The sequence below is a fragment of the Chrysemys picta genome, chromosome 25 (genome assembly GCF_011386835.1).
Source record: "Chrysemys picta bellii isolate R12L10 chromosome 25, ASM1138683v2, whole genome shotgun sequence".
Lineage (NCBI taxonomy): Eukaryota > Metazoa > Chordata > Testudines > Emydidae > Chrysemys > Chrysemys picta.
The window spans coordinates 11,412,396-11,435,333 of NC_088815.1; the positions used below are offsets into that span (position 1 = coordinate 11,412,396).

At 54.2% G+C, this 22,938-nt stretch overlaps 1 protein-coding gene across 3 annotated transcripts; it reads left to right on the top strand.

Moving 5' to 3' along the window:
* The first annotated feature begins 1,817 nt into the window (after positions 1-1,817).
* MISP (mitotic spindle positioning) lies at positions 1,818-21,930 on the top strand. Of its 3 annotated transcripts, none has more exons than XM_005281055.5 (5): positions 1,818-2,160; positions 13,381-15,625; positions 16,951-17,168; positions 18,582-18,620; positions 21,280-21,930. In XM_005281055.5, the coding sequence occupies exons 1-5, from the start codon at positions 2,101-2,103 to the stop codon at positions 21,367-21,369; spliced, it is 2,652 nt and encodes an 883-aa protein (XP_005281112.2). In that variant the 5' UTR covers positions 1,818-2,100; the 3' UTR covers positions 21,370-21,930. The 3 variants fall into 3 exon arrangements, 2 of the variants coding, with proteins under 2 accessions (XP_005281112.2, XP_065434776.1); XR_010594964.1 differs by having other exon boundaries at positions 1,900-2,160; positions 18,582-20,967; XM_065578704.1 differs by lacking the exon at positions 1,818-2,160 and adding an exon at positions 8,572-10,229.
* Positions 21,931-22,938: the final 1,008 nt, after the last annotated feature.

Consider the following 22,938-nt stretch of genomic DNA (forward strand, 5'->3'; position numbering starts at 1 on the left):
TCTGCAACCCATCAGTGGTATCTCCCTTCATTTCAACCTTGCGCTTCAGCATCCTCTCTTTTTACCAGTGTGGCCATGGGGCAGAGGAATCTCGGGGGTTCGTGGCTGTGGGGAGCGGGTGTCGTATAGCAGACAAGCACTAGCCTAGGGAGAAAGGCCGTCAGCCTTCCGGAGGAGTCAGAGGGGATATCCCCTCAGCTAAGCTAACTTCAACCACAATCAGGATGCAGGAGCAACGTGTGGGTGCCTGTGTGATCCGGGGCTTGCCCTGGTTTTTTGTCAGACAAAGGAAGAAAGAAGAGACCCCTCCATGTGCCTGGGGTGGCGGGAGCAAATCCGTCACGCGGGGCAACCGTCCAAGATTGTTTCGTTCTCCCAACACCAGGAAGCAATTTCTCCCTGGCCCTGGCAAACAAGCCATGATCTAATGCCACATTCTGCCCCATAGGGCTTGGCTGGGGCAGGGCAGGATGGGGCTGGGGGCCAGGCTGGGAAACAAGGAAAAGGACATTGACCACTAAGGGAGCCCCCATTCCTTGCAGGGGGCGGGAAAGGAGCTGGTTTCCAGGGCTGAATGAATGAAAGCGATTTTCCAAAGGGTTAATTTCTGGATGCCGCTGGACCTCTCTGCTGTTGAGGAAGCAACATTAAGGTAAATTAGATCTGATCAGTAGGAACGTCAGACAGTCCAGGCCTCCGGGCCACCAGGTGTTTCAGATAATTGGATCCCAGTGTCCCAGGAATTCTGGGGGCTTTCTTGTACATGTCTATCCCTGAACCTGGAACCAGATCCAGCTGTGTGTGTTGTAGGGACACACATGACGCAGGCATGTGCAGGAGGCAGGGAAAGCTGTGTAATCAGACAACTTCAGTCTGTCTCTCTCACACTCAGGCGTCCTACGTGTTCACAGACGCACGCCAAGCACATGTATGAGTGTGGCTCATAGGATCACACCACTGAGGGATGGGAAAGACCTGTCAGTCTATACCTGTACAGGGGACGGATCAGAAACTGTGCCCAGCCTTTGCCAAAAAGTTAGCTGGGTGTTCCTCTGCCCAGATACCCTGTTAAAGCATATGAGGCCTAAACCCTCCCCAGGATCTAGGCATGTGAGAGCCAGCCGGGTCCCTGTTATACACAGCCACATGGGAGCCCAGCTCTCAGCCCATCCCTCAAGGAGCCTGGGGGCTCACATCGAACGTGGCCTGCCACAGAACCATGCACAAGAAACAGGTGTAAGTGACGCCTTCTCCAGGGCTGATGCCTGGAGCCCGTTGTCCCCTGATCCCGGGGCATCCAGATGAGGCGGGCCCAGCTCTTCCCTCTGTTTCCCTGTCCCGCCCACCCCCTGCAGCCAGTTCACCTCTCCCAGGGATACTCGCTCCTTTCTGATGCTCACGGCTCATTCTCGGGACAGGTGGGATGCTGTGGTGTTAGTGCCACCCCCCTGCTGCCTTTGGAGATGACAATCTGGGGGTCCAGGTTTCCCAGGGAGTTGTGTGAGCCCAAGGGAGTGTGTGTGTGTGCGTGTGTGTGTGTGTGAGAGAGAGAGAGAGAGAGAGAGAGAGAGAGACACACACACACACAACCTAAAGCAGGCAAAGTGGTGGGGACACCCAACCAGAAGAGCAGAGGGCTGGATGGGAGCTCAGAAGCACAAGGGAAGGGAGCAGCCAACCATGAGGTTCACCTGGCTTTTCCTCTCCCCCCCATGACCCACACCTGCAGGGCCCTTGGCTGGGCTGCCTTCCCCATTCCTGCTGAGTGTCGTGCGGCTCTTGCTTAAGAGGGTGCAGCCAGCTCCCTGCAGCGCCTAGAGAGGAAGTGGAAGGAGGAGCGCTCGCCAGCTGGGATTGGCTCCAGAATAACTGGTCACTCCCCAGCCGGGTGTAAACAGACTAAATCCCCTTTCTCTTTCTGCTCCAATCAGTCCTACGCGCTGATGGATCGGGGTAACCTGCAGAGGCTGGGAGCCTCATCCCCATCAGACTGACGGCCGTGGGTCTGCCCTGGACAGCGGCTCTTTCGCCGAGGACCCGGCATTGTGTGCCACGGGGCAGCCTTCCTGGCACAAGCTGTGATTCCAGGGGCGAGAGAAGATGTTTAAATACACCCCGCCGTGGCAGGTCCTCTGTTCCACCCTGGAGCCCAGGGCACAGGTAAGAGCAATGGTGAGACATTCTTAGGCTGTTTCTTCATGTGAATCTTCACCCCCAGCGCTAAGAGGAGGCTGTGTGGCCTAATGATTAGAGCAGGGGGGAGATGGAACTGTGAGCCAGGACTCCTGGGTCCTACAGCCTTTCCATCCCTGGGCTGGAGTGTGCCCTAGGGTTAGGCTGGGGATCCGGACTCCTGGGTTCTGTTCATGCCTTGAGTACAGTGTCTAGTTTAGTGATTAGAAAGGGGCGGGGGAATGGAAGCCAGGATGCCTGTGTTTTCTATTCCCAGCTCTGGGAAGGAGTGCACCCTATGGGGTTCAGACTGGGTGCCAGGACTCCTGGGTTCTATTCCTGGGTTTGGTTGGGGATGTGGTCCAGTGGTTAGAGCAGGTGGGTCTGGGAGCCAGGACTCCTGGGTTCTAGTCCTGGGTTTGGTTGGGGGGGTGGTTAGAGCAGGTGGGTCTGGGAGCCAGGACTCCTGGGTTCTATTCCTGGGTTTGGTTGGGGGTATGGTCCAGTGGTTAGAGCAGGTGGGTCTGGGAGCCAGGACTCCTGGGTTCTAGTCCTGGGTTTGGTTGGGGGTGTGGTTAGAGCAGGTGGGTCTGGGAGCCAGGACTCCTGGGTTCTATTCCTGGGTTTGGTTGGGGGTGTGGTCCAGTGGTTAGAGCAGGTGGGTCTGGGAGCCAGGACTCCTGGGTTCTATTCTTGGTGAGTGTTCTCTAGCAGGTTAAGCAGGGGATTGGAAATCAGGATTCCTGTGCTGGCCCAGTGCTTGGCTACATTCCACATCAGCTGTTGTTACCTCCAAGTGACCCTGGCGGACACCAGGCAGACTGGTTAGTTCACCGCTCCCCTGGAAGCTGCTGGCTTTCTAACAGCCCTGGCGCTCGCAGGTGTAAGAGGAGAGCCGGTTGTCCGTGCAGGGAGCCCTGCTGGGATCAGGACTATGCGAACATCAACATCCCACTCACATCAAAGGGAAGTGAGAGCCTAAATCACCTCTCTGGAGCACCGCAGCATAATGGGTGCGTCCTTCCTGGACTTACCTGCTGCAGGTGCGTTCTATCCAGACTCTGCTGGTACGCTCACCAGCGCGGCAGGGACCTTCCACCCGCATTCACCTGCTGTATTCAGCTACACGCCAGGTACCTTCTGTCTGCCCTTCCCTGAAACACTCAGCAGCTGGGAGGTGTCCTCGGCCTGCGCTCACCTGCTGTGTTAAGTAGCTGCGCTCTGCTTGAAGCTGTCTGAAATGTTCGGCAGCCGCTAGCAGCGTTCTGTAACACGCCCCAGGGCTCTGAGACCCAGAGCTAGAGCATCGGTGACACCTGCCAAGGGGTACAAGAAATCCCAGCGCCTGATTTTGAACTAGACACACCCTCGTCCTGAGGGTGCGGTATCTTTCTTACCCACGTTAACAGACAGTGGACTTTGTTTCAAATCCATGGGGAACGAGACCCCGTGCTCCCTGCCCAGAACACATCTGCTTCTGCATACTAGAGCCTTAGCCCCGGTCTACATTACGAGTTTAGGTCAAATTTAGCAGCGTTAGATCGATTTAACCCTGCCCCTGTCCACACAACGAAGCCATTTTTGTCGACTTAAAGGGCTCCTAAAATCGATTTCGGTACTCCTGCCCGATGAGGGGATGAGCGCTGAAATCAACATCACCGGGTCGAATTTGGGGTAGTGTGGATGCTATTCACGGTATTGGCCTCTAGGAGCTATCCCAGAGTGCTCCATTGTGACCGCTCTGGACAGCACTCTCAACTCAGATGCACTGGCCAGGTAGACAGGAAAAGTCCCAGTGAAAAACAAGAGTGACACTCACTAAAAAAAACCCTGCCCGAGCTGGGTGAGGCCTGGGGGACTGGGAGGGGAGAGTGTTTTTTCACTGGGCTCACAGCAGAGCTGGTCAATCAGAGGGCGTGAGCCTGCCTAGAACACCTGGGATTTTCAACTACAGCTTAACAAGCCCCGATCTAGGGTTTCGGCATCGTTTCTCCCAGGCAAAGGAGAGGCTGGATTCTGCTGTGAGCGGGGATCCCAGCCCGGGAGCGATGCCTAAATTTGACACCGGCAGCAGTGCCGGGCGCCCTGGGCGCGTTGTAGGGAGTGATGGGGGGGTTGGCTGGGGAGGGGGCATCGCGGTGTTGCTCTCTCGCGCCCAGTCGCTCTCATTTACACACTGAGAAGAGCTTGGGCCCCGTCCCTCTGCTGAGACGCCACATTGATGCTCAGCAGAGTCTCCCTGGCCCGGCTGGGGGAGAGGCCAGGGCCCGGCAGAGGGTGAGGTGTGCCCGGCACTGGTCTGAACTTGCTGCAATGCCCCCTGGGGAGCGGGTTTTCCCCTCTCTTGTTCAGCTTCCAACTGGGGCAGGAAATCAAAACAGGGACAGGATTTTTGTTCGGTGTTTGTGCAGCGCCTGGCGCCTGGGCTCTGACTGGGGCTCTTAGGTGCTAGAGTAATACAAATACTAAGGAATAATAATCATAATTATAAAGCTACGGAAGAGGCCACTGTACCACCACGGATCAGCTGCTAAGAAACTCCAACCCACCCGGACACCCCCTGCCCCTGGAGGCATTGGAACGTGGGGCTTCTCTGGGGACCTCTCTGGCCAGGGAGAAGCGCAGTGCTGGGACTGGCCTTGAAGGGGTCGAAGCCGCGTGCCGTTGTCAGGAGGGGGCCCTGGACGGCACTATCAGGCAGGAGCGCTATGTATCAGGAGGGGCTCTTGTCTGGTGCCACTGTTGATTGGCAGGTAGCATAGGGTGCTGCCGTTTACTGGTCGCTCGCACTAGGTGGCACTTCCAGAAGGTGGCGCTGTGAGCGTCATGAGGCTTTCCCCCAACCCGTGAACTCAAAGGATGCCAGAGAACGCCCCCTCTCCTGCCCCTGGCGCTGGCTTGTTAGATGGAGGATGCACAGGGGTCCTCTGCAGAGAAGCATTGATTGCATCAGCATACCCATGGAAAGGGGAGGCCTTTCCCCTTAGTCTGACTTCCCCTTTCCCCTTGTTGGTCTTGCCTCCAGGAGATGTGAGATGTTGCTGAGGTTTATTACGAGCTGCCCAGAAGCACCTCCCGCCAACTGGTCCTTAGCAGAGCAGGGTGATGGTGGCAGCGCCAGTCCCGGGGCGGGGGAGGCTTCCGAGTTAGTGCCACACCCTAGGGGGAGGCAAGAGAGGCCAGAGTTCGATTCCCAAGATCCCCAGGATGGCATGGGCTGGGAGCACCAAGGCAGCCAATGAGAGACTCCTGAGGGATAAGCCCTCTCCCAGGAGGCTTTGCAGCTGCTGAGATGAGTGTTCAGGGGCTAGGGTACCGTGCGTTGGCGAGAGCTCCCATCTCAGCTATGCAAGAGCAAACACTTGGGGTATCAGACATAATACAGAGCTGGGACAGGAGAATCCTGGCCGGGGAGAGGCGCCCATAATGTAAACAGGACAGTGCGTGTGCCTGAACCCACCTCCTCCTGAAGTGTTTGCTGAGCAAGGCCATTTTGGTACCCGTCAAGGGCTCTTGGGCACAGTCCTGCCCTTTCCAGAAATTTGCTTCCTTCTCAGCAATAAGCCACAGGTAAAGAGCTCTGACTACCACGCTCAGGTATTTGGGCTTTGTTCTAGCATCTCCACTTGACAGTCACTAATCCAGTGTCTCCCACGCACCGGCTGCTGTGGCAAGGAGCTGTATGATCTCCCAGCCCTCGGGCAATTTATGTGACATGGTTGACAGTTACAAGGGTGCAGGTAGCAAATTCCAGATCCAGCTTTGAATCCAAACAACTGTCGCCCTTCTCTGGTGCCGTGTGTTGGAGAAGCTCCAAGCACTTTACATAGAGAGAATGTAGCACTTGGTTGGACCGTGGCCACAGGGGCTGCTGGGTAATAGAGGATGTGGTGCTTGGCTGGGCAGTGGCCCCAGAGGCTGCTGGGTAATGGAGAATGTGGTGCTTGGTTTGGGCAGTGGCCCCAGAGGCTGCTGGGTAATGGAGAATGTGGCGCTTGGCTGGGCAGTGGCCCCAGGGGCTGCTGGGTAATGGAGAATGTGGCGCTTGGCTGGGCAGTGGCCCCAGGGGTTGCTGGGTAATGGAGAATGTGGCGCTTGGTTTGGGCAGTGGCCCCAGGGGTGCTGGGTAATAGAGAATGTGGTGCTTGGCTGGGCAGTGGCCCCAGAGGCTGCTGGGTAATGGAGAATGTGGCGCTTGGCTGGGCAGTGGCCCCAGGGGCTGCTGGGTAATGGAGAATGTGGCGCTTGGTTTGGGCAGTGGCCCCAGGGGTGCTGGGTAATAGAGAATGTGGTGCTTGGTTTGGGCAGTGGCCCCAGGGGTGCTGGGTAATAGAGAATGTGGTGCTTGGTTTGGGCAATGCGCTGCACTGCACTGATGAACTCACACTCACCACTCTACTCGTGCAATGGGTCAGCGTCATCTTTATACAGATGGGGAAACTGAGGCCCAGAGAGGGGAGGCGACTAGCCCAAAGTCACAAGGCAAACCTGTGGCAGAGGTAGGGAAAGGATTTCAGCCACAAGATTTCCCTCAAATGTCAGGATGGTTTAGATCTAGGGCCTCACTAGGGTCCGGATCTAAGAGGGTCTAGTTTGCTGCCTCGGAGAAGCTGATGGGTGGTAAGGGATGGCATCAAATGTATTAAACCGTGGAGCCTGTGTCTCTGCCAGGGCAGGGGGTAGTTTTCCCAGCAGATGTCTCAGTGCATTCCAGGCTGCAGGACAAAGGATCGAAAGCCACCTCTCGATGCAGCCAATGCGAGGCCTGCCGGAGAAGGGCCAGGCCTGTGGCCCTGGCTCCCTCCCGGTGAGTCCCTGCAGTAACTCAGCTGCCGGATAGTTCCAGGGTGCTGCAAAGTGCAGGTCATCACGATGAGGTGCACGTTGGGGGAGGGAGCAGGGCACTAGACTCAGGTTCAACAACCCTTTGCCTCCAACAGCGAGCCCAGGCAAATTCTCAGAATTCCTTCACTGACTTGGGGCCAGGAGCTTATCAGGACAATGCAGCCCGTGGTCTCCTGGCAGCTCCGGCAGCATCACCCCACCCTGCCCCCAACCCAGACCTGCGTAGTTCAAAAACACACTCGCTCGCAAACACCAGCCCAGCCGGATGCCCCCTAAGAGGTCTCCATGGGGAACTGGAACGCCCGTGCTGGAGGGTCCATTTGACAGTACGTGCATTGTGCTCCGGGTGGGGTGGGGGGGCTGGATCAGGGGTGGGGCCTCAGTAGACTTTGCAGCTCCTGTATAACTTTCTACTGCTACTGGTAATACAGCCTAGCTCTTCTATAGTGCGTGTAGCCAGGACTCTCAAACGCTTACACTGTACTGTATGCGTCGTCTGTACACCAGTTCAGTGTGTGCAAATGGGTCTGTGTGTGTGTTTATGCATCTTTGTGTCTGTGTGTGTGTGTGCACCTGTGGGTGTGAGTGTCTGTGTACAGATGCCTGTGGGTGCTCTGTGTGTATGTTTTGGTCAGTGTTCACGCATGAAAGGAGCGAGAACCAAGCCAGTTGTGTTTGTGAAGAGCCTGTGGTGTTAAGTCTGGGGAGGGACTGGGGGCTGCTGGGTAATAGAGGATGTGGTGCTTGGCCTGGGGAAAGCCCCAGGGGCTTCTGGGTAATAAAGGATGCAGTGTTGTGTATGGGCAGTGGACCCAGGGGGTTCTGGGTAATAGAGGATGCAACGTTGGGTCTAGGCAAAGGCTGCAGGGGCTGCTGGGTACTAGCGTGTGCGGCGCTTGCTCTGGACAATGGCCCCAGGGACTTCGGTGCCCTTTTTAATATTTGCGGGGCAGACCCTGAGCAGTCCATGAATGCTACAGAAATGCCAGCGCCCTGCGGGGTCGCTCCCTGCTCGTCCCTCTCACAGTAACGAGGTGATGGGGCTACTTCTGGCCTCTCTTTGCAGTCGTTCTACTGACCAGGAACCGGAGGGCAGGAGAAGGGGGCAGTAAGGAGCAGGGTCTGGGAAGGGTTGGGTTTTGCCCCACTGCCTCCTTAGTTTCTCTCCCACGCTTGGGAAGCAGCAATTCAGGTCTTGCTTTTCTTGTCCATGTTGCTGGCAACAATACATTGCTGAGGAAATTGTTACAGAGAGTGGGGGTTGCTGTGGGCTGAGTGTGTGGGGGGCCGGCGCGGCACAGAGCGATGGGGACCAGGCACGTTGGGGCCGGCGCGGCCCGGAGCAATGGGGACCGGGCGCCCTGGGGCCGGCGCGGCCCGGAGCGATGGGGACCGGGCGCGCTGGGGCCGGCGCGGCCCGGAGCGATGGGGACCGGGCGCCCTGGGGCCGGCGCGGCCCGGAGCGATGGGGACCGGGCGCCCTGGGGCCGGCGCGGCCCTGAGCGATGGGGACCGGGCGCGCTGGGGCCGGCGCGGCCCGGAGCGATGGGGACTGGGCGCGCTGGAGCCGGTGCGGCCCAGAGCGATGGGGACCAGGCGTGTTGGGACGGCCCATCCCAGCGCCCTGGTGAGGAATGTGCTGTAAAAGAAACTGGCCCTGTGGCCGGAGGCCCTTTAAATATGAGAAGCCACGATCTCTAATGCTCCTAAACGTTCCATGGTCCACAGCTACACCCACCTCTGCCCATCCTGTTGTGCCCCAGCTCCCCTCTGGAGCTGCAAGGGGTGAGTCCCTGGGCATGCAGTGGTGGGGGCTGGGTCCAACTGCACTGGGCTTGACACCCTGTTTTCGCCCAGCACCCAGGGGTTGTGTGGCACTGTGTAACTCAGCCCTGGCCAGCAGATGAGAGTTTCCCCAGTCAGCAGGTCACCGCCAGGCAGGGATTCCCTCCCTCTTGGCTGTACCAAATTCTCCCACGGAGGGGGGTATGTGGTCTGTGGGCTCCTGTCCATGGTCTCTCATCCCCTCCCTCCTCCTCACCTAGGCCGCCAGTGCGCCGCTCATTCTCCCCCCCAAACTCCAGGGCAGTGAACCCCACAACTAGCAGAGGTTTGCCCCATACCTTCCTATCTGGGCATTAGAAAAGGTTCAGATAAAGGCAATTAAAATGATTAGGGTTTTGGAACGGGTCCCATATGAGGAGAGATTAAAGAGGCTAGGACTGTTCAGCTTGGAAAAGAGGAGACTAAGGGGGGATATGATAGAGGTATATAAAATCACGAGTGGTGTGGAGAAAGTGAATAAGGAAAAGTTATTTAATTGTTCCCATAATACAAGAACTAGGGGCCACCAAATGAAATTAATGGGCAGCCGGTTTAAAACAAATAAAAGGAAGTTCTTCTTCACACAGCGCACAGTCAACCTGTGGAACTCCTTGCCTGAGGAGGTTGTGAAGGCTAGGACTATAACAGGGTTTAAAAGAGAACTGGATAAATTCATGAAAGTTAAGTCCATTAATGGCTATTAGCCAGGATGGGTAAGGAATGGTGTCCCTAGCCTCTGTTTGTCAGAGGGTGGAGATGGATGTCGGGCTCCTTTAACGTGTCTAACGCTGAGCACCCCAAAAATGGAGCCAACCCAAATCACTAGTCCCTAGGGTCCTTTCCCATCCGACACTGCATTGCAACAGTGGGGAATGTTTTCAAAGGCCCGCTTTGGAGTCTAAGTCCCATTGGCTTTACCCCCCGAGGTGCAGATCCTCAAAGGGATTGAAGCGCCTGACTCCCACACGCTTCCCACTGAGGCTCTGGGCTTTGGAAAAGGTTCCCGCTCCAGGGGCCTGCTCCAGCTGGTGGCTCACTCCGTGGCAGCGCCGTCGGAGGAACGTGGAACGTACAATGAAGTGTCCAGTGCAGACAGCCACCCACATTCCACAACGGCAAAGCCACTCCCAGCAGGGACTTTTGACCCCCGGACAGGAGATAAGCTGCAGGCGGGTGATAAGTTTCCAATCTCTGTGTAGTCAGGAGCTATAAAGGAAGGATAATTACCCGCCGGTATGAAATGAGAGAGTCAGATAAGAATTCAGCTGAGTATAAACTCTTGGGAACTGCAGCTCCATTGGATTCCGGTTCCCAGTGTGCACCGGGCCCAATCCATCCCTGGAGTCAAGCGCCCTACACCTGCTGTCCCCGTGACTCTCTCTAAGCAGGTCAGTGTCCGTGCAGTGAAAAGCCTACGGGAGCCAGTCAGACCGGCTAGAAGCAGTGGTGGCTTCAGTGCCAGTGCATTGCACCTGCTTTCTCAAGGTGTGAATTTGACCCTTTCATCTGGGGGCAGTGGTTTCCCAGAAGCACTGCAGAAATGGCTTCAGAACGAGTCGGAAATAGCTCCAGGGTCTCTTCTGCTTGGAGCAGACGTTCTGCACCAGTCACGCAGTAGGAAGGGCTGCAGATACCATTGCCAGAGAGGGGGTGTTGTAGTTCGAGTAGGGGACTGGGAGTCAGGACTCCTGGGTTCTCGTTCAGGGAAGGGAATGGGGGGTAGTGATTAGGAGTGGGACTCAGCTCTGGGAGGAGAGTGGGGTCTAGTGGTTAGAGCAAGAGATGAGGCATCCTGGGTTCCATTCTACACCCTAGTATCTCGCTCTAATCTGTCAGTCAATTTCCTCCACTATAAAATGGGGTGTCATAATATTGACCTCACCTCCAGCTGGGAGGCTGAGTTAACTGTATTTGTAAAGCCCTCAGCTCCCGGGAGGAACAGCTGTGCAAAGTTCTCCGGTGGCTGGCAGAGCCGTCCCTCACATAACTCAAACACGAGGCTTGTCGCTTCTTCGTGCCTGACGCATGCAATGGCTAACCTTAGCAGGGGACACCATTTTACTGACCGCAGCAACGTCACAGCTGGGAGAGATGCGACCGCATCACAGCAGCCCTTTCATCGAGCTGTACAAGGCATTACAAGGTCCAGTGGTTGGAAGCTGAAGCTGCAGGCTAGAAATAAGTGGAGGTATTTAAAAGTGAGGGTGAGGGGCTTTAATCATTGAAACAACAGACCTACGGTTCTGGGGGATCCTCCAGTGCTTGAAGTCTTTACATCAAGAGTGGGTATCTTTCCAGGAGTCGCTGGGTGAGTTTCTCTGGCTTGGGTTATACAGTTGGTCACACTAGATGATCATAAGGGTTTCTGATGACATCGAGAGACCTATAGTCAAGGTTGTGAAGAGATGTTGTGAAGGCCAAGGCTATAACAGGGTTCAAAAAGGAACTAGACAAGTTCACCGAGGATAGGTCCATCAATGGCTATTAGCCAGGACGGGCAGGGATGGTGTCCCTAGCCTCTGTTTGCCAGAAGCTGGGAATGGGCGACAGGGGATGGAGCACTTGGTGATTCCCTGTTCTGTTCATTCCCTCCGGGGCACCTGGCATTGGCCGCTGTCGGCAGACAGGATACTGGGCTAGATGGACCTTTGGTCTGACCCAGGAGGGCCGCTTTTATGTTCTTCTTATGTTCAAGGTGCAATATACACCTCTACCCCGATATAACGTGACCCGCTATATCACGAATTCGGATAGAACGCGGTAAAGCAGCACTCCAGGGGGGCGGGGCTGCGCGCTCCGGTGGATCAAAGCAAGTTCGCTATAACGCAGTTTCACCTATAACGCGGTAAGAGGTTTTGGCTCCCGAGGACAGCGTTCTGTCGGGGTAGAGGTGTACTTACTTTGAGCCTGATGCAAGACCTCCTGAAGCTATTTCTATTAACTTCAGTGGGCTTTGGAACAGGCTTTTACTGGTTACATGTAATCACGTCTCCTTCTAGTGTCCCCAGCTACGATAACAGCTGGCTACGTACTACCCCTGGATGGAGGGGCCCCTTTAGCTCAAATGGAGAACTCTGGTTTTGGTGCTGTTTTCGATTGCTGCTGACGTGTGTGGCAAGGATTATTACATAGATAGCCTGGACTCCCAGCCCCGCCCCAATACATAAATGAATGCACGGCGTAGATATCTATGGAGCTCCCCATCCCTGAGAATTCTGTGCTCCACTAATCGACCCCGGATGCAATATAGCTCCTGCAACAACAAAGGAGGTAACTGGTTTACAGTCATCGGAGGATTAGCATAGACTCTCCTGCTGCTGTCGCCACCTTCAGCAGGTTTCATAATGAACAATTGGCATGAGAAGGCATAAAAGCCAAGGTCAAGGGCTGGAATTTATTTCTGTTTTGCACGATACTTGGGTGAAAGTTCGCTGCATTTTATGAGTCATGGAACTGTGTTTATGATCCACACCCTTTCGATCATTTCAAATATATATCCTAGTTGCTGGCGCTTATCGTTTCCTGGCTCGAGAGGGGGAAATCTGCGAGAGCTACAAAATGTGAACGCTAAATGACATTCTTTTTCCATCCACAGGTTCATTCCCCTTTGCTATCTGAGCTTCGTTGTCTTTCCCTGCCTAGGTCTTCTCTAAATATGATCCCCTCCCCTTCATTGCTGAACAACCTGTGTCCATAACGCACCCATGGACATAATCATTGTGCTAAGCACCACAGCCACAGAGAACTTTATAGCCATAGAACTCAGATCCTCCTGCTCCAGACACATAGGTCTGTAGCACTGAGCTAAAGGAGAATCCCTTGTGCCAGCAATATAGGGCCTATGACACATAGTTAAGCAGTCCTGATTCTCTCCAGTAGAAGGCAGAGATGCTACATACACACCAGCCCTTCCTCAATATGTTTTCATCATACGATGCCCCAAAAGGTGAACAGTACACAGGTGTGGTGCCACCCACAGGTTCCACAGCATTATGTGGGTTATAGCAGCTGTCACCAGGTGGCGCTTTTCCAAGTTCTGAGTGTGTGAGCAAGTTTTGATTCTCAAGAAGATATGCAGTGTTGTTGTTAGTTTTGGCTTATGCAAGGGTTTAGTGTAGGGGCAGCTTCAGGAGAGAAGGGGCTGTGAGAGCAGCACGAGAATTTGCTGCCTGCCATGAACTCTGATTTTAGGCGATTCTTGATACAGAGTTGCTCCCGGGGAAGCAGACATTCGTGTTGGGCTGAGGTTCCTGGAGGATTGCCCTGCATGCTCTTTGACCACCTCTGTTCGGGAACTGGTGTATATGTGTAAATAAAACAAGTTACACTGAGAATATATCCATATTCTGCATCGCTGATTTTTCCTCCACTAGGAAGCTGACCTGCAGGGTCCTGGACATCAGCTACTGATCAGCAGAGGAGTAACTCTGGGGTCAGAATGGAACACTGGTGTCAGGAGAATGAGCAGCGTTCTCATACTCATTTGTGACTTCGGCTCCTTGTGTTTCTCTCTAACATGTGACTTCCCTCCCGCTTTAGGGACAGCAAAACGTCTTTCATGCAGAAGGCCTTCAGGTGTATGAGGAACCCGCGATTAATCCCACTGGTGAACTGCAGCTCAGAGTACAGGAAGACGCTTCTGAAGAGTTGATTGAGGAATCACCCCAGGAAATGGACAGAGTCACCAGAAACCTGATCTTCCATATCCCTCACACGACTCCTGAATACAACACTCACCAAGGCAGCTCGTCTGCAGAACTGAGAGCTGAGAGCAGCGATGACGTGTTTGCTCCCTACAGCCAGGGCAACCGGAAGGCTGAAAATGGCCACGACTGGAGACCCGGCTGTCTGCCAGAAGACAGATCTGAATTAGCAACAAACTCCCTGGATGCTGGAAGGGATCTCTGGACTCCACCTCCAGACAGAGAGTCCAAGCTAGAGCTCGTGAAGTCGGGGATGTTGTATGATGTCAGGGCTTATAAAGAGGAGAGGAAGCCATCCAAGCTGTACTCGGATGATGAAGAAGAGCTGAATTACCCGCTCACCCGTTTGGACATCTCTCCCGAGAAAGCAAAAGAGCTCGAGGAGGAGAGGAAAGAGGTCATCCAAAGCCAGGTGGTGAGGAGAAGCTCCACCATGGCTGAGAAGCAGAACTCCACAGAGGAGCTGGATTCTCTAAGCACAGGCTCATCTGGTAGGTATGAGGCTAAGCAGGGAGGAGGCTATGCCACCAGCTTTGCCCTTTGCTTTGATAACCCTTCCCCGGCTCAAGTGAGGACGACCGTCGACCCGGAAAACATAGACAGGGAGCAGATCAACTTTGCCGCTGCCCGGCAACAGTTCCTCACGCTGGAAAAGACTAACCCAAGTTTGCTCTTCAGCCCGAGGCAGCACGTTATGTCTCCAAAGCCAGAATCAACTCAGAACACCTATGAGGGAGCGTGGCACAGCGCTGAGGCTGTGGTAAAGATGTTTATGGACTATGACGATGCCAATGCACCCAGCCAGAGAGAGATCAACGGGTATGATGTGGTGTACAAGACACCCATGGCTGAGGAGCTGTATGCTCCCAAAAAGGCTGGTATAGAAAGGGAAGATCCCAACGGGAGAATGGCCAGCTTGACCAAAACCTCTTCCAGAGATGACCTGGACTCTGGCTTGGGTGAAATGTCCAATGAGTCCAGCGCAGGTTACTTTAGCGATGGAAGCATGTCCAATGAGGTCTTCGACACTCAGCTGGATTTCAAAGCCAGCAACCAGGATCCTGCCAAAGAGCTGAAGGCCAGGAATGAGACGCCCATTGAACGGGAAATCCGCTTGGCAATGGAGAGGGAGGAAAGCCTACGGAAAGAGAGAGGGATCCAGAGACAGACCAGCAGCCGTGAGCTGGTGGAAATCCAGACCAAGCCCCTCCTCTCCACGTCTCTCTCTTTACCTTCCTCCAGGAAAGTGAAAGACAAAGGCCGTGTTTCCTTCTACGTCCAGAGGGAGATCGAGCAGGAAACCAAGCGGGAAGAAGATCTGAAGAAGGAAGGGAGGCTACTGGGGATGTATGATAAGGGGACGCAGCAGGAACTGGGGGAGCGCAAGAAAGTGTTTGAGCAGGAGGATGCCTTCCCGGCCCCACACAAAACAGCGTTTGCAAAGAAATCAGAGGACCGAACGGGGACCCTGAACGGCAAATTTGCACTGGAGCAAGCCATGGATGGCAGCTTCAGCCCCACGGAGAGCACCACAGATGGAAAGAGAGTCCCTAACCACAATGTGAATCTAATAAGCTTCCAGGCTGATCAGCCATATTCCACGCTAAACACCAGTCAGAGAAGCCCGGCGGATGAGCTGCTGTCATGCAATCAGCCCTCCGGCAGCTGCAGCAAGTTGGTGGATGAGGATACCTTCGGGGCAAAGTGCCCCAGCAGTACAGAGAGGGCAGATTCCACACCAAGTCCAGAGGAGAGGGTCAGGGTGCACAAGGAATCCTTTGCCACACCGTTCTGGAAACCCAAGATCTCCTTTGTGAGCGACCCGGGGACACAGGGCCTGCTCGGAAAGGAAAAGATGCTGGAGCCAGCGGGCGCCCAGGAGGACCAGTACACCCTGAAGAAGTGCAAGCCCCAGACGTCTTGGCTGATCGAGGAGGAGATCCGGAATGCTCTGCAGAGGGAACAGGAGCTGCAGGAACAGCGGAGGCACAGGCTGCTGACTGACAGCTTCTCTCCAGCCACCGATGACGGCTCTGCCTGGGAGAAGGGCTTCCGGTCTCAGCTTTCATCTCAGAGTTCAGGTGAGGGGAGAGAGAGACAGAACTATGGGGCTCCGCTCCCTTGGGGTGACATTCACCCCCCTGCAGAGGGCCAGCGTGAGTCCTATGCATCACCAATGGGCTTATGCCCTGGGATTCTTGGTGACAGCAGGGCCCCTTTTATCTGCCCTGGCTGCATAAGGGGGCCTTAGAGTGAGTGGAAACAGCCCCAGGATGATTTTTGCCCCCCGAACACACTCCGGCGGCCCCCCCCCCCCCCCCGCCCGGCCCAGTTCCCAGTGTAGCAGGTGGATTGGAGTCACGACCAAGAGCTATTCTGTGCTTCCAAAGGCCCCTAGGAGACCATGGGAACCATTGGGGAGGTCCCTGCACAGCCCCAGAATTGGGGGAGCACAACCAGCCTACCTCACCTTCCCCCGCCCATCCTTGTCCTAAGCCCAGGAATGGAGTAACTGAGAACCAGGCCTTTAGGCTTTAGATGGTGCACAGAGTTGGTGCTGGCCCCCTGAGCAGAGAGGAGTTTTTCCCTCAATGGATATCCAAGGAGCCTGCAGCCTAAGAGAAGGGGTTAAACTGGGACCCCAGATCCTTGTTCCCCTACCCCACCCCACCGCTTCCCACGTTTGAATTCAAATCCAGCTCCAAAGTTCATGGCTCAAGCCCCATCTCCAGCGCACAAGCATCTCCCCAAGGAGCGCCTTCTGGTCTGACTCAGGCAGATGCCATACCAGATCACCTTCCCCTGTTTGCTCATTCCTCTCCCGTGTCAGCCTCCCACACCCCTGGGAATCCAGTCACGGCTTGCAAGCTGCCCAGCTGCAAGCAAACAAACAGAGTAAAGGTTAAAAATGCCACATCCCCTCCACACCTCTGGGGCAAACATCCCTGAGAACAGGAGTGGGTGGGGGTGGGGATGGGGGGACAAAGAAACTCCTCCCGGCAAGGACTTGCTCAGCTCTCCAGTAGGATGCCCATATCCTGTTAGCAAACAATGCCTGCTGGAGGATTCCATTACTGGAGCACAGAGCGGCTTGATCCGGAGCCCACTGACGTCCCTGGGAGTCTTTCCGTCGATTTCCGTGGGCTTTGGATCCAGCCCAGACTGCCTGGGCGGAGGCCGGGTTGGGGTGGAGAAAGCATAGAGGGCGGTCTTAATAGAATTAGGGATGGGTCAGAGCAGGAACTGCAGACCCAAGACGCCTCTGGATTCTGGGGGTGCTCTGGACTCAGGCCAAAGGAAAACTCCTGAGACCTTGCTCCTGTTTTTTATATCCCATGGGCCCAGTGACCTCTGAAAACGCATCCCCGGTTTCTGCTCCCTTTGCACGTGTGTCTTTCTCTTTAAGCCGCCTCGGGCATCGCTGACAGCTACTGGGTGACTGAATCACCCGTCTCTGTTCCTGCCTCGCACCAGTCAGGGACGCCGGGGTCAGCCTCTCCACCTAACGTGCCCAGTCCCTATCAGGGCTACACGGGCAGACACGCCTCTGAAACAGCCCATGACGGTCCCACGGGGCCCCCGCGGGATGAGAAGAAGAAGATGAAGCTGAAAGAAGACAGGAAGGTGAGCGCTCCTGCCTGGCAGCCTCGGGGCCGGCCTGGGGCACAGTCACGTTCTAGCAGCGGGCTGGGTGTGGGAAGCATGGCCGTGCAAGTTGCTCAGGTATAAAAGGCAATGAAATTTTGTCGACGTTGCGCGTGGTGCTGGCTGTGAGAGGAAAGGCCGAGCCTCCCCTGCTGCCTTATTTCACCTGCCACTTGGAAAAGCGGTAGGTCAAGGCACCAGGCCAGGGCGTAGGTGACCTGGGGTCTAGATTCCCTGGGTGTGACCCAGCTCAGCTCCCTGCCTGTGAAACCTGCCGACTTCCTGGGCCTGCGGGTGCCCACATCCTGCAGGGAGGGAGGCTGGCTAGACGGTGCAGCAGCTGCGTTGCCTGAGGGCCTGTCTGTGCCACAGTCAGAGGGGTGAGTGCACATGGAGACCGGCCCACGCTAGCTTTGATTTCGCTAGCAATAGCAGGGACGCTGTGGCAGGCTGGGCTAGCCGCTTGAATACGTCCCCAAGGGGCTGGGTGGGCTTGTACCAATGGTGCCACGTCACTGCTATTGTTCTTGGAGCTAGGCAGAATCATAGACTATCCGGGTTGGGAGGGACCTCAGGAAGGGATCCAGTCCAACCCCTTGCTCAAAGCAGGACCAACCCCAACTAAATCAGAGCTCGCTTGGCTACGTCCACGCACCCTTAGCCACTGCGGCGGTGTAGGTTCCCCTCCGCACCCAGCGAGCTCTGCGGCTGGAGCTAGGCTTGTGCCCTATTCCTCCCCACCCACTTTGGGAGGGCTGGCGGTGGGTGGGGTCTGTGCTCCACCGCCCCACAAGCAGGCGCAGACTCCTTGAACCTTCCCCTCCACACACACTTGATGCAGGCCCAGCACCGTCTGTCTCTGTAGGGCAGGGGTGGCCCACCTGTGGCTCCGTAGCCACATTGGGCTCTTCAGAAGTTAATATGCAGCTCCTTGTACAGGCACCGACTCCGGGGCTGGAGCTACAGGCGCCAACTTTCCGATGTGCCGGGGGGTGCTCACTGCTCACCCCCTGGCTCTGCCACAGGCCCTGCCCCCACTCCACCCCTTCCCTCCCCCTCCTCTGAGCCTGCTGTGCCCTCGCCCCTCCCCCACCCTCCAGAGCCTCCTGCATGCCATGAAACAGCTGATTGGGAGGGAGGGGGAGGTGCTGATCAGTGGGGCTGCTGGTGGGTGGGAGGCGCTGGGAGCGGGGCAGGGGAGCTGATGAGGGGCTGCTGACGTATTCCTGCGGCTCTTTGGCAATGTACATTGGTAAATTCTGTCTCCTTCTCAGGCTCAGGTTGGCCACCCCTCCTGTAGGAGGTTGCCCCTCGTGCTTGTATTCTCTTTATCACCCTCCCTGTTTCTCTGCCAGGTTCCTTTGTCTGACCCTTTTTTTTCCCCTCTTGCAGTATGCAAGCATTGAAGCAAGCGATGACGTCAACGCAGAGGTAAATACATCAGACACTTAAGCCTTGCCTCGGACTTCCCCTGTCTTCTCAGACCCGCCTCCCTCCTCCCAAATACCCACATGGTCCAGACCACGTCTGCATTTCTCTGGCACTCATTTCCTTCTAGCCAGGAAGATTCCAATCACTGAGCAGAGCTCCGAACGTCAAGTCCCCCTCCAACAGGCACTTCAGGAAAGAGAACTGTGAGGGCACCTCTGTGTGTGGCTGTGGAATGCCACGGGCAGGGAAAGGGTTAACAGCCTATCCTTGCGCAGTGTAGCTACTTTGTCTGGCTTTGCATGGAGGAAGTTATTCCATTGTGAGAGGAGAAGAATAGAAGTTTTTTTCTAGCCAGTCTCTCACTCCAAGGTCAGACTGTGCTAGGAGCCAGCCCCAGCCGGGGTTAAGGGAAACTCCAGTGGGTTAACACTAGTAGTGAGTTCATTAGCAATAGGCCGGATCCAAACAGCCTCCAGCATTGGGGAACATCAGATGGGAATCCAGCCCCTGGAGGCTGAGAGACTTCTTGGCCGAGTCCAGGTCTCTGATCGACTTTGGGAAGTCCTGATCTGAGTCTCAATCCAACTCTAGGTTTAGTTTTGTGAGCTCAGGCTGTGGGGAGCCTTCATTGGTCCTCTTGGGCACACATCGCAAACGCACCATGTTAAATTCCTAAAGTTTTAAGTCAGCTGATGGAAAAGGAACGTTACTGAAATACCCGAAACAGACAGGGCCTTGAGTCTCTGCTACTCTGCACCTTGTGCTGTTGTTGGCATCTGTGCCAAAGGGATGTAAAGGGCTACTCAGCCGGAATGGTAGCGGATTACACCCATCTGCCACTGGTGTCAGAGATGGCACAAGGTCCTGGGCAGCAGTGAACCAGACCTGTAGTGTTCAAGCCACGCAGTGGCTTAGGCCTGGCGTACGCTGGAATATTGCAGAGAGCTGGTCTCTGCTGGGGATGGAAAATTCTTCTCCAAACTTCATGGATTACTAAAGAGCATCTTCAAACAGCTGAATTGGGCTGACTAAACACAGCCCTTAGGCAACAAAGATGTTTCCAAGCATGAGAGAGAGGAGTGGGCTGACAGAGACACCTCCAAGAGTGAACGCTCCCGGAAAAGAAGAGCAAGGACAGTCTGGTGGTTAGCAGCCTGCAACTTGGGAGTCATGGAGTTTAAAGCCAGAGTGGACCACTAGATCATCTTGTCTAAACTCCTGTATATCACAGGCCAACACCAACACCAGCCAGCACTCGCTCACTAACCCAACCATCGGAATGAGGCCAAAGTATTAGAGCTTACAGGAGACTAGACTGTTATGTGCCACAGGCAGAGAAGGAGGAGCTGAGGTGCATCAGTGCCCGAGGCCCTCACAACGGCAGGGAAATAAATAATTAAGTGAGACTCAGATTCAATTTCCTTTTCTGCCACAGACTTCCTGCATGACCTTGGGCAAGTCACTTAGTCTCTCTTTGCACAGAGGGCAGGGTTTAGCTGGACAGGTGTCTCAGCAGCGTGGCCCTACTCACTGCTTGTTTAAGACACTTTCCTTGTGGATGTAGAAATGTGTAACTAGCCAGTCAGTGTGGCAGATGTGCCTGGTTCAAAAGCAAAACTCCCACCAATTTCAATGGGAGCAGGGCTGGCTACCTTATCACCGCCTTCCTCTGTAAGGGCCTGTAGCGGGGTGCCTACTCTGCTCCTAAAATAGAAGGGGTTAAAAGCAGCCCTGGAGAGGGCTGGGCCTGGGGTTGGCTGATTTGGGAAGCAGCCGCAGCTGGGCCACGCCCCAATCAGGCCACAGCTGGCCTGTATAAAAAGGCTGTGAGCCAGGTCCCCAAGCAGTCTCTCTCTGCATTCAGAGAGAGAAGGGTCTGGCTGCAGGGAGCTAGAGACAGGGTACCTGAGTGGAGCAGGGCTAGGGAAAGGCAGAGGAGCTGGGGAGCTCCAGCCGGAAAAGCCCCAGGCTGCGGCCTAGCATTAGGCTAATAGGTACTGGGGGTTGCAGAGGGCAACCCAGGGGTAGGCCAAAGCAGCAGGTCCAAACCCAACCTTGATAGTGATGAGTAGGCTGATCCTGCAGTCTGCCCCAGAGTGTGGGGCTAGACAATGACTGGCAGTAGCCTTATACTGAGGCGAGAATAGTGGGTGGGGGTTCCCCAGGGAGGGGAGACCCTAAGACTGAGGGGTTACTGCTGGGGGGGCAGCATCCCAGGTACAAGGGCACTGGGGTCCAGGGAGGGACACGGGGGGCCAGAGGACAGGCAGATCACCAGCCTGCAGAGGGTGCTCTGGAGCTGGAGTGAGCTAATTCCTGGGAGTCACCAGCAGGAGGCGCTGCAGGGGTGAGTTCGCTCCTCTACAGGGCCTGATGTTGGGATTTTTTAAAAGCGGCCTCCAACTTGAGTCACCATGAGTCAAATTTTCCATGAGCCGTGGGTGGTCAAGTCTTTTGAAATCAAGACAGAAATGTGTCAAATTAGGCACTCTGAACTTAAGACAATTCAGATCAGTGCGTGCTGCTGAAAATGTTAGGCCTAAGATTTGGGGGGAGGGTGGGGACGGTGGGAGGAAGGGAAGGTTAAGGAACAAACAGTCTTATAAAAATAAAAAGCCAGTGCATAGGAATCAGTGTATGATTTTGTGTTTAATTTTAGATTTTAGAAAGCACCAGAGTGACACGCCACAAGAATGCCATGGCCAAACGCTGGGAATCAGGACAGTTCTTCAACAAAGAGAATGCCTGAGGAAGCTCTCGCAGCCAAGGAAAGAGCAGTGACCCCGCCAGACTCCGCTTTGTATTTACATTTACTCCGCTTTGGATTCAATCTATGCTAAGTACAAATCATCCAATTGTTTCTCCACATGATGATTGTAAGACTCACGGACTTTTGAAAATTGCATACGTTTAAATCTCAAAAGGCGACTGTTTAAAAATTTTAGCTTGTGCTTGTATCCCCGCCCGCCAAAGGAATATTTTTAAGGTGGAGAAATGGATCACTTTAGTTTCTACTTCTCTGCAAGTAGATACAGGCTAGATGAAATGAAACGCGGACTGTAATTTAACTCCGAGCTGTGTCCCTGTGGCTGGCAAAAGGAGTTATTTCTGAAGCTGTCTTAGGTGCTTAGCTACCACGCCATTAGAACGTCCCTTGATAGACAGATGTCTTCGGATCTTCACAAGCATCAAAATGGGAAACCGAGGAGAAGTTGATGTGATCTGCGGAGATGAGTGCTATATAATATATATATATTAATGCTGTTGTTTATTTTGCTAATAATTTATTAAAGAGTCATATCTCCCCTCATTCTTCCCAGCCTGTCTTGTCAGTAGAGATGTTCAGGTGAAGTTGTGTTGGGGATTTGAATGTGTGTGTGTGTGTGTGTTTAGGGAGAATGGGGGGAAGGGAGGGAAAAGGAGGGGAAAGCCCTTGAACTGCAGTGACAAGCTTTCCTGGAGGAAAGGGTAAGTAGGAATTCCCAGGAGGCCTCTTTATGTCTGGCCCAAGGCATTCAAAAAGCGGAGCTGATGCCCCGCTCACAGGAGTGGGAAAATATAAGCAAACCTCAGGATACTAACTAGGGCTATCAAGCAATTAAAAAATGAATCGTGCAATTAATCGCGCTGTGCAACAATAATAGAATACTATTTAAATAGTTTTGGATGTTTTCTACATTTTCAAATGTACTGATTTCAGTTACAACACAGAATACAAAGTGTAAAGTGCTCACTTGATATTTATTTTTTTATTACGAATATTTACACTGTAAAAAAACAGAAGAAATAGTATTTTTCAATTCACCTCCAAGTACTGTAGTGCAACCTCTTTATCATGACAGTTGAACTTACAAATGTAGAATCATGTACTAAAAAATCACTGCATTCAAAAATAAAACAATGTAAAATTTTAGAGCCTACAAGTCTACTCCTACTTCTTGTTCGGCCAATCACTCAGGCAAACAAGTTTGGTTGCAATTTGCAGGAGATAATGCTGCCGGCTTCTTGTTTACAATGTCACCTGAACGTGAGAACCGGCGTTCACATAGCACTGTTGTAGCTGGCATCGCAAGATATTTATGTGCCAGATACGCTAAAGATTCATATGTCCCTGCATACTTCAACCACCATTCCAGAGGACATGCGTCCATGCTGATGACAGGTTCTGCTCGATAACAATCCAAAGCAGAGAGGACTGATGCATGTTCATTTTCATCATCTGAGTCAGATGCCACCAGCAGAAGGTTGATTTTCATTTTTGGTGGTTTGGGTTCTGTAGTTTCTGAATCAGAGTGTTACTCTTTTAAGACTTCTAAAA